The 12,283-nt window shown below is 31.8% G+C and overlaps 1 protein-coding gene across 4 annotated transcripts in view; it reads right to left on the bottom strand.

Annotated features, from left to right (window-relative positions):
* Positions 1-607: 607 nt before the first annotated feature.
* The window catches only part of LOC106471643 (protein lin-37 homolog), a 46,785-nt gene continuing 35,109 nt past the window's right edge, over positions 608-12,283 (bottom strand). For all 4 annotated transcript variants that reach the window (XM_013932257.2, XM_022400255.1, XM_022400256.1 and 1 more), the window contains 3 exons: positions 9,224-9,294; positions 3,490-3,564; positions 608-821 (listed from right to left, as the gene is read on the bottom strand). In XM_013932257.2, coding sequence (XP_013787711.1) covers positions 761-821; positions 3,490-3,564; positions 9,224-9,294 — 207 coding nt within the window. In that variant the 3' untranslated portion in view covers positions 608-760. The remainder of the gene's footprint in view (positions 822-3,489; positions 3,565-9,223; positions 9,295-12,283) is intronic.

Raw genomic sequence — 12,283 nt, 5'->3', positions numbered from 1 at the left:
TGCCATTTATCCAAGAACTGTTTGGAATAAATCTGGCAGAAGTCCAAACATTCTGGTGATATTCTAACAGCTCATGTTAGAAAAAAATACAAAATACAATATACAGAATTACTGAAAAAAACTTTAGATGTGCATTTAGGAAGTTTGTAAAGGTATTCAAATACAAAATGCAAATTGTACAATGGACAAACGTATTTTTATTCTTCACATGAACATCACCTTGCACTCTGACTTGTCTGAGTAGGACTGACTTTTTCATTTCACATGTATCCTAAAGTACAAAAACTTTAGTAATACATATGATCTTCTGTGTACTACAGACTTTTATTGTTTACTAAAAAGTTTGACCATTTTGTGTTTGTTGTTAAGCACAAAGTTACACAATGTGTTATGTGTGCTGTACCAACCATGGGTATCAAAACCTGGTTTTTAGGGTTATAATCCTTCAAACATACTACTTGTATCCAACTTGTCACTAGATGCAAATTAGTCACTACAAGTTTTCTGTTGATGTACATACATATAAACTAGAGATGCTTGTTAATGAAAAATAAATGTATGGGTATAAGGGAAGTAAATAGTATTGGATGCAAATGTTTTATGTATGTATATACTGTGTATTATTCAGAAATATTTAACAAGACAAAAAGCCTTGAACTCTCAGGTCTTTCAAACTACTAAATGCTTTTCTTAATATTATAGTTCCAATACTTTTTTGTAAGATTAGAAATTATTTAAAAAATGATATATAAAAGTATGTTTAAGTGGTAATGACAGTATCCCACTGTTCTTGAAGAGCTCCATCTTCTTTCCCAAGTGATCTGCAAAAAAATAAACATTAACTTAGAAATTTAAGAGGATAGTAGATCTAACGTGTACATTACATTTTAAATTAATATTTTAAAGTCTAAATTAGCCATTCTATATCATATCATATTCTACATTACCAGAAAGAAATTACCAACCTCATTCCAATTTAGTCTACACAATCTAAAAATTAACTATTTAAAAAAAGTGCTTTTAAAACAATATCAGGAAATATACCATCATCACATCTTAGTGCCTTTCTACCAAGTCAAGAAATTAGTCATAACATTATATATCAATACACATTTATACTATTGTCAGAAAATTAGTCTTCATGTCCCATATTAAAAACATTCTAAACTATCAGAGAATTACTTACTGCATCTGTCAGAATTTTAAAATCTGTTATTCACCAATTGTCAATATAAAAGGCTTTTAGTTATATTTGTTAATAGTATAAATATATACTATGTTGTTGTTAGGCTTAGGATTCTTCTACAGTAGGTGTCTGTGACTTGTTAGCAATAAATTCAATGATGAATAAACAGCATGCACTTCACTTGTTTTCAAAATAATATATATATTCAGAACAAGTTAATATATGTACAATAAATTCTTCAACACTATAGATATTATGGGTATATCATAAATACTATATATGTAGTTTTCTCCTTCTTGTCAAATATCCACTTAGGCCTATTCAATTATTTTAGAATTTCAGTTGACAAGCCAAACTATGTTCTCAATTGCTATCGCACTGGTACTCTTGGTGATTCACTTACAATTGTGGTGCGAGTTACCATAATCGTTTGGTCTTCTTTCTTTTGAAGACCCTCTGTTCCTTTTGTCAAAGAGCACTCATGCTGATTCAATTACTTTAGAACCACGCTTTGACGGAATAAACTCATTTTTCTTATTTTCCTTTCTACTGTTAGTTTCACTCTAACATATTAAATGTTAGGCTTATGTCAATCTTTAGGCCTATCACTTCTACAGTAGTTAATTTCACACCAACTTTATTCTCTTTTACTATTATCTATCTGCTTATGTCTGTCTGCTGCTTGTCTCTCACTATTTATATCATTATTACCTAATCATCTGTCCACTTTCTACATTCTCGACATCAATGTATTGCATGTGATGTTTGATATTCTTAACATCAATGAATTATTAACAAAACTTCCTACAATTGTCTGCTTTTAACTCTTATTATGACAAAAACTAAAGAATAATAAAATATTCACTCACAAAAACAAATCAACCAATAACATCTAAACTAAATAGTCTTATGTATCATGACAGCATCATATATTAATACATATTCTGTACTGCTATGAAACTAGTCATTACATATATACCAAAGCAAGTTATACACTGTCAGAAAAAAAGTAGCCATAATGTCACACATATATCAATACACATAGTATACTGTCATATGGAAGATAATTTGCATTTTATCAAAATGATATTCCAAGCCCTTGGTAATTCATCTTCGATCACTGATCATGCTCAATCTGATGGCTATGACTGATTATTATCACTTGATACTAGAACTTTCATTGTAAAAGCCTTCTGCAAGAGATTGTGAAATCAAACTTAGGCCACACACCGTGACAAACTTTCCACAGATCCTCACTGCGTGTGTGGATGTTGATTTTCAAGACTATGTTTATGCAAGCAAACCAATTGCATAGATTTTCATGGATGTGTAGTTAGAAGATATGTTGATGATACATTTGTAGTTTTGAAAAATAAACTTGATGTTCATGAATTTCAAAATTATTTGAACAGTCAACATAACAATATTAAACTTTCAACTGAAGAACAAACTGTAAACTCTATACCTTTTTTAGATAACATGACAGTTAACTTAAGTAGAAGTTTGAGAGTAAATGTTACCATAAACCAACATTTACTGGGAAATATTTTCATTCTGAGAGTTTTTTACATTTTAAATTTAAGAACAATTTAATTTATAATTCAATTCATCAGGCCTATAAAATAGTTCCTTTTCTAGGTTCCATGAAGTACAAAATATAATGTTTTAAAAAAAAAAAAATTATTTTCCTGAACATTTAATTGATAGTATTATTACAAAATTTTTAAAACCTCTCTATATATCTAAAATCAGTAAATGTGATGCAACTAAAGAAACAGTTTATTGTATTTTCCATTTTACTGGCAAACATGCAATAGAATTGAAGAAAAAGACTAAGGGAAGTTTGAATAACGAAATTTATCCACAAATTAAATTTATAATTGTTTTAAAACCAATATGTTGTATATGTATTTAAATTTAAGGACAGCGTTCCTAAATGCATCACTCTTATGTAATATATATATTTATATAATATAAATTTACATGTTCAAGGTGTAACCATGGCTATATGGACTCTACAATTTATTTGAGCTCAAGAATTAAACAGCATGCACAAAATACAGTATATAATTAGTTGACTATTCTTCATCACTGTGACATTCGAATTACTGCACTAAAGAAAGTTTGTTGATACACAAGGTATGTCCTGAGTTGAACATAAATTCTCAGGAAAATAACTATAACAGACAAGCTCACATCCTTTAGTGTACAATGCAACTGTTACTGCTCAGTCCTCAGAAACTATATATGATGATATCAAGGTATTCTGGGGTCAACTGTAAGGAATGTTTTTTTTATATTACCTCTCAAACATAGCTTTCAGAGTATCTCCACTTTCTCTGTAACGTTCTTCATTTTTCATCCCTGTTTCTCTCCATCTGTGAAATATAAATATTGATGAATGTACATTATCTTTCACTTCTGAGTGATTTGGCCAGTTTCACACATGGACCCTTAAATAATTAAAAAATAAGGAGTTCAAAATGACTTAGATAAAAATATTTAGAGACAAAATGTAAATGATTTGTCTTAAAATTAATAAGATTTTTTACTCCTACACAAGGAGCTGAATTTTGTTATTAAATGGAAAGAAGTACCAGATGTTAAAGGCATACTTAGCAGATACATGAATGCCTAGGCACTTTTTGTGAAACTTCAGTGTAAATTTGTTTTTTTTTTTTTTTTATGTTTACAAAATTTCAGAAACTGCTAGAATTAATTGAAGGAAGCTATTATTTTGTAAGGTGTAGAAAAAAATTAACCATGAGTGTAACATATCATTGGATAATTCAATTTATTTCCACAGGATTACAACTAGAGTACTTTATAAAATATTTCTGTTAAAGCATACCTACAGCCTGGGATTACAACCATGCTGTTTATGATTTGGGTTTGTGCACAGAAAAAGCTAGTACTAACACCAAAAGCATTCTGAAGAATAATATAAAACCTGTAACTGATCAAATTAACATGTTTTTCATAGGCATCAGCAGTATGTTTCATGTATTTGTCTGATAATGTCCTTACAACTTAACATGGCACCCATAGTTATTATAGAGTAAAAAATCTATATAATCTAATCTATATTGTTTCTGCTGCAATGTCCACATCAACGTAATAAAATGTACAAGTCCTCGTTTACTCATGGTGGGGAAGTGTTGTAACTGTCATCTACTAAACAAGTTTTCACACAGTGAGAACAAATCCAGCATCTTCCAAGTGATACTAATTAGCCAACATATATATGTCGATTTATGTTAAAATAAGCTAACAACACGAGTGGTTTGTAAATATTTAAAATTTTTCAAACACTATACCTTTAAAAAAAAACATTGCTAAAAGCATCTGTATTTAAAGTCTGATATATCACTTTATGGCATAAGCTTGTTTGTTTATTTAATTTCAAGCAAAGCTATAGCTACTCAAGAGCTATTTGTACAAGCCATCCCTAATTTAGAGGAAAGGTAGCTGGTCAACACCATCCACTGCTAACTGTTGGGTTATTATAATCAAATAGTGGATTGACCATCACATTAAAATGCTCCTACAGCTGAAAGGGTGGACATGTTAGGTAATGGAAAACAAACATACAACCCACAAAATGAAAGTCAAGTGCCCTAACCACCAGACCATTATGGCATTAGAAATAGCACTGTGGTATGTAATAGTAAGAAAAGTGTTTTTTTTCTTTCCCTTTTTATTTGGATAGATGAGCATTTCTCGTTTGCCAAAATTTTCAAAAAATCTTTGACATCTTGATTAATTTGCAAGACTGTTAACTAAACCTGTTAATGAAACATACAAAATTACCCTTCTTCATCAATAACACGTTAGTTATCATCTCAACTGATTTTTGCTATTGCGAACATGTGAAAATAAATACACCACCCTTCCTTTAATGACTTACTACAATTTTCAATTGAGATTATGTGAAGTTTCACTATTAAAGCATTTTCTTTATCAAATTTTCCTATCATTAGTGCAACGATATAACTAAAATGTTGTGAGTTTCACTCACAAAGGATTTTTCTTTTGTTGTGTACTGATGTTCTGTTTATTTTGTACCATTGAATTGATAGAGGGATTTTGGATTAATAAACATTGTAAATTAAGAAGTAATCTTAAATAGTAGTGTTGTCTGTATGATCTGCTTGTTCTGTTGTGTAAGTGTTCTTCAGGGATAAGAGCAAGTTATACAGACTGATGAGTATGCAATTTTCATTTTATCTAAGATATATTTTATTGGATTTCAAAACTTGAAATTAAGGATGGCCTAAAGTGAAAGGGAGGAGGAAAGACTGTAGAATAAAGACATAATATATGTTTCTTTCCCTTATTTTAATTTAGATATGTGAGCATCTCTTGCTTGCCAAGAACTGAAAAATGGCTTTCACATATCTGCACAGATTTCCGAATAGAGTTGGTTTTGAAACATGGCTAAACTGCTTTTGCCCTTGTTATGCACTGTCCTGGGTCATTCACCCTTGGTGTCACGTGTTATATCATAGGAAAGATTGCTGTAGGAATGTGTACTTAATTAGACTATTTAGATTTTGGTAGCAATTTTAACCACTGGCAAGTTCAGCTATATTCAAAGGTAATAACCTCCCAATTTTTCTTGTGGAATGACCAAAAATTATGTAGTAGTACATGAACTCTGAGGGAAATAACCCTATTAAAAATTGTTTTCCTATAACGTGGTCAGCTTTCTCAGTCTATAAAAACCCACCATTATTCAAAGATATATAATCTTTATGGCTTTCAAAATTCTTTACTAATGGTGTTTATAGGAAAATTTACAATTCTGTATCAGTGAAGTTGAAAGGATCAATCTTGAGCAAAACCTGTGAGCTTAGATGATGTTTCAGTTATGTGACTGTATTATTGTAGTATAAAGGTAATACTATATGTATTCTGTCTTCTTTTATTAATATAGGAATTTATTTTGCTTTTTGGTTTGGTCAGATTCTACGTTTTACCACAAACATATGGTCCAAAACACCATTCAGTTAATTTTGTTGTAGTTACCTTTATTATCTATTTTACTGGGTCCTTCATTGACCAAGTTGATAATATCTACGGGTTACAGTCTTACCCAGTCCTGTCATTCTGGGTAAATATGATGTTTCTTGTCAGTATGTAGAACTGAATTTACATCAGTTCTACTTGGTCAACAGTTTGTTTGTAATATAGCAAAGCCACATTGGGCTATCTGCTGTGTCCACTGTGGGGAATCGAAACCCTGGATTTTAGTGTTTTAAGTCCACAAACTTACTACTATCCCACCGAGAGGACCTTTGTTAATGGGAAAATATCTAGAAAGAAGAAAGCTGTCGACAGATTTATTGATTCTGTGGAGGCGACCGTTCAGTGTTTACACAAATATGTACACTGTGTTTTTGGTTTGAACCTAGTAAAGATTGTGCTTCACATAAAATCATGTGTCTGGTCTATTTATTTTCTTAGTTCAAACTCAGTTGTTTATTTATACTCAGAAATGTATGATCTTCCTGATCAATACTCCCATTACAAAGTGAACCCATCTAATGCTTGAGTGGAAACTGGTTTCACCTGAAAATACTACAATACAACATTACTGTAACTTGACAGTCAGTGTAGTAAAGAAATTTCTATATGAAGATTTTCATATTTTCAAGTACCTAACTTTTAAATTGTGTTGAACCATTGTATTGCAGTTATATTGAAATATAATTATACATTAATAACAGAAAATACTGAAAATAATAATAAATTAACACCCTGAACATAATTGCATTATCATTCACCTGAGATGTGTATACAGACACAGAAAAAATAAGATTCACAAGAATGCAACAAGCTAATGCTATGTATTACAGAATGTTTTATAAATCTCCTTTTTCATAAATAAATTTCAAATCAGTTGAAAAACACAGAAATAAAACTTCTTTCAAATTATGTATGAGAAATAAAAGTAAACCTCAGGTGAAGAATACAATGAACATGATGATAAGGTTTTCACAAACTGCTATACTGCAACATGTACACATGCACATATACATATATCGCAGATAATGTCTGTGGTAAATGCACCCAAACATGATGAGGATACCCCCATCTACCGGACAAAATGCTGATGGAGGTAGGGAGTAAGAACCATATAAAAACTTTTAAGGTAGGGTTTATAGTTCTATTTAGTATCTTATAGTTCTATTTAATATCTTTTTGTAAGGATGGAGGTTGGGAGTTTAATTAGTACAAATGTTAGGATGGTTTCATTTCTACTTAAAGAAATTTAAGGGTAACTGCCTTCCCACAACTGGCTATAAACAGTGAAAGGCAGTAGAAGCTGAGATGTTGTGGGTGTAAACATTCAGCTACATACCCTTATTTGATTTTCCATGGCAGCTGACTAGTTTAATATTAGCATTTGGATTTTGTCTGATAGATGGGATATCCAGAATACTTATTACCACAGACATTATCCATTATGAAAATAAGTTGACAACCAGGACCGATAACGGTAATGCGATATTTAATTCATTATTGTTTTATAGTGCTGATTCAACCACCTATTAACAATTAATGTAATCAATAGTTTGAAAGCTATATAACCATCACCTTTAGAATACTTGAAAGACGAATTTTTCTATGAACACTACAATTATAGTGTTATTGGTGCTGTAGTGTAAGCATTAGAATAATCCTACTTTATGTTCCCTAAAGAATAATTTGGGCAAGATGAAACTTCAAATAAAATAATGTACCTTTTAAACATTTCTAATTTCATTATGTGTTAAAAATAAAAATTGGACAACAGCTGCAAAATTAATAAAATACTAAAATGAATGGTTGCAAATATAGTAAACTTCCCATGTAAACTTTTACAATATATTTGCAGACAGTTCTTGGGCACATTACAAGTGATATAAATGGTAATCTTTGCATACTAGATGTGTATATAAACTAACATTTTTCTTTCTTATTGGATTCAACAACATACAATAATGCCTCCTTGATGGGAGTGTTTTCTAGTCAGTGTAGGGTCTATGATTTCAGCTATCATAAAGAATGACAAAATATTTGATATATTTTTGATTTTGAGTGTAAATAAAATAGTAATAATAATATTCAATTACAAGATGAGAACTTATCAGCAATCACGTATATATTAGTTAGATTTTCTGGGGGAAAACAAACATCCAACATTTGAGCACAAACCATAAGGTTGGTCATTATATAACATGACCTGTTTTTTGAGGTACTGGTAGAAGTAGGACCCAAACTTTGTTGGGGTACCCCATCTACCAGATTTATCCTCAATGTTGCTGGCCTCACATGCTTATCAAAAGAAAAAGAAGAGAGAAGATGGTTGTTCTCTTGTTACGTTTCATGGGAAATTTAAGAAAGAAAATGATAAAAAAATTAGAAAAATAACAGAGTGAAATATACCAATTAGTATCATATCACATTTAAACCTTTTTGAAATTTCAAAACTGTGAGTTCACACAAATATCACATATGAAAACAAATCGCAGGATTATTAGTAAAGTTCAAAGGACAATAAAACAATACAATTAAGTAGAAACAAATGTATGCTGTCATGAGTCTTAAGCTATTTAGTATCTGCAGCCATGCAAGAAAGAAAAAAAAAAAGAGTAATTTAGATTCATTTCTTCTTTTTTTTATGGTGATTACAAGGTTGGTCACATCGACTGAATCTATATAGAAATTAATAGATAAAATATAAAGTTTTACTGAAAAAACAAAACAAAAACATTTGACAGGTCTTAGAGGTTATGCAAATGAAACTTGAAAACTAGCCAACACTTATTCCATATATTCAAGGACAAATCTTTAGTATAAAACACTTAGTTGAAAGAGCTGATTTTTTGTTTACAAAAGATTTGTAATGTTATTAAAAGCTTGCCAGATTTCTTGAACATAAACATAACACATTAAAAAGTATAGTATGGATACTTTTGTGGTTACCTGGTCAGTCAAAATGACCAAGTCTATGTGGAAAGAGTTAACAGAAAATAAAGTCTCACTTCTCACCTCTGTCTAATAGTTCTCCACCTGGCCATATGCATACCCATTAAACAGTCTTTAGATGGTGCTGTATCATCCTATAACAAAAGCAAATAGAACATGTATTATTAGGCTTTTAAAAGCTGAAACTAATGCAACTAAAATTACCACTTAATTGTCAGTAATATTTCAATAATCTGTATGTAGAACACCACCTTTTAATGTTAGGTTTACATTTAAGATACATATTTGGGTAGTGGAGTAATCTAGAGTAAATTTAATAGAATTGTGGAGGGTGTTAGCATGTCTATAAAAAGACAGTAATGAATCTCTGTTTCCTACCCAAATGAAAAAAAAATGTCATTAATGTAGCATATCCAAAACGTTGGTTTGTCTGTGCAGCTTTCCAATAGTATCATCTTTAAGTCTCCCATAAAAATGTTGGCATAGTTTGGTGCCATCTTGATGGCCATATCTGTGCCTTTTGTTTGAATAGAGAAATTACTAAATTCAAAACCGTTAAGTGTAAGTACTAGTTCAGCTAAGTGTTGGGTTTGTCTAATTTTAGCAGAGGGGAATCTAGGGCTTTAAGGCCTTTGTTGTGGGGAATGTTTGTGTAGAAAGAAGAAACATCCATAGTACAGAGAATAGTGTTTTGAGGAAGTTTTCTGTTGCTGTTAATGTCAGAAATAATGTTTAGAAAATGTGTCGTGTATTTAATGTACAATGTCAAACATGGGGGGGGGGATATCTCTGATGTAGTCATCAACGTAAGCAGATAAGTTTCTGTAGGCATACTGCAATTAGAAATAATAGGATGACCAGGATTGCTGGGTTTGTGTATTTTTCTTAAAATGTAAAAGCAACCTGGAACTGGGAGTCTTGGTGAAAGGAACTGTAATGTTTCACAAATAATGTGCTGGCTTTCCTGTGAGCTACATAGCACATCTTAGTCCGACTTATCTTGAATGACAATGGAACTGCCCTTATCAACTGGTTTGATAATAATTTCATTTTCATGTTTCAGTGAAATTAGAGTAGTATGTTCACTGTAGGAGAGATTGTCTCATACTTTTGAGTCAGAGTTAATGGCTTGAATTACTTCATTTTCAACTGCATTAATAAAACTTTCTAGATGTGATTCCCTGTTGGCTGGGGTAACCAGAAGGATTTTAGAAATTATTTCTTTCAGTGGTTTGATTGTGAAAAAATTCTTGAAGTCTTAATCTGCGTGAAAATTCTTGTAGGTCAGAAACGACTTCAAAGCTATCTATGTTTTTAGGGGTGGGAGAAGAATGAAAACCTTTACTGAGAAGTTTGTGTTGAGTTTCAGTTAAGTGTCTTAAATGACAGACTGATGATTGGAAGTGTTCTTTGGTTTGGGTAGATCAAATGCAGAAATAACTAAGATAGCAGAGTTGGAAGTAGAATCTATTTTAGTAGACTACTCAATGTACACTTTTACATTGTTAGAGTTATTAATCAGTGGCTCACAGATGGTATTAGTATGAGTCTGTTAATAATTTGTTGTAAACACACATTATGGTTTGGATGGGAGAAACCTTTATCCTTATGTCAAAGATAATGATGTGTTTTCCTACTGTTGTTTTTTGCATGATTTTCAAGTCTTCTTTGTTTTGTTAATAAATGGATCAAATTTCTGTGTTCAGTAGGAAAACTGTTCTGGGAATTTATAGCAGCAATGTTCTTTTCAAGATTGTCTACTGTGGATTTGCAAAAGTCTTGTGTGAGTTTCATAAGTATAAGAGAGGTGGAAGTTAGCATTTTCCTAAATTGAAAGTGTATTTCCAATAATACTTACCTCCGCTGACACTTATAGCTATTACTTGACCACCTGGGTTTCGATCTTTGCCCATTCTCATTTGCTCCAGTCTTTTATACCCCACTCAATTGCCCTTGACAAGATACTCTACACCTACTTCAATGCACCCTCTATTCTGGAACTGTATATAAGGACCTCATTCAGATACTCTTATAACTTTTTCGAGACTGATATCATCCGAGTCTCTAACACCAGCTCATAGTGAGGGTGAAAAGCGGGAGAGTATCAGCGGAGGTAAGAATTAAAGGAAATAAATTTTCCATTTAGGAAAATGTTAACTTCCAAAACATACTTACCTCCGCTGACACCTATAGCTAGAATCCTACATTGAGAAGGTAGAGAAACCGGTGAGGACATTACCCATACAGAAAGCATCTGCATAGATCAGGAGTGTACCAAGATAAGAGTGGTACCCTAGTGAGGGAAACATGCTACATCCATAACTTCACCCTGAAGTTAGTTCCTGTATCAAGGGTGGAATAGTACATTAGTGATCATCACTATAGGCCAGCCCCAACCAGATAGTTGAGTTTCTACAACTCAGGGTTGGAATTAAGGGATTCCTATATCCCATGTTGGCAGCTAGGACAATTGGATCGCAGCATGATATATAGATATATTTTTGATTGGGTCCCAACCTGTAGCCATAGAGTGATGGGTTATGAACCACCGGAATCACAACGAGAAAGTAAGCAACACCAAAGTGGACAAACTTTCTCCTCAACCTGAAGAAGTCCAAAAGGCAATCATCCCAGGCTCGGAATGATGGAATCGTGTGTGCCATACTCAACCAAAGGAACAGAACTCATCCAGTCTAGAATTATGAACATTCATCCTGTTATGTATTAGAATTACAAATAGCCTGAGTTAAATGATAATTTAAATTTAGTAGTTAAATATATGCCATTATATCTCCAATTTATGATATTTGCCAACAGTTTTCTTTTTTAATACAAATACATTTTAATATACAAACAATGATACAATTTACAATAACAGCTATTACACACAATGATTTATATACAAAAATTTTACAAACTTACAAGCAATATAAAGTCCTCTTTGTAGTCTGGAACTTCCTTGATATCTTATCGAGGGTTCAGGATGAGTTAATTACGAGTTGACGTAGGTACAATTCACTTAACAGGGAGCTAGCTAGCTTTGTCCTTCATAATTCACCAACCACACATGCTGAGTTTTCCACGATGAAGTTACATAATGTTTTTGTAAAAATACTAATGTTC

The sequence above is a fragment of the Limulus polyphemus genome, unplaced genomic scaffold, assembly GCF_000517525.1.
Source record: "Limulus polyphemus unplaced genomic scaffold, Limulus_polyphemus-2.1.2 Scaffold4754, whole genome shotgun sequence".
NCBI classification, from domain to species: domain Eukaryota; kingdom Metazoa; phylum Arthropoda; class Merostomata; order Xiphosura; family Limulidae; genus Limulus; species Limulus polyphemus.
Note: the sequence above shows the minus strand (reverse complement) of the source record. Positions and strands in the feature narration are given on the sequence as shown.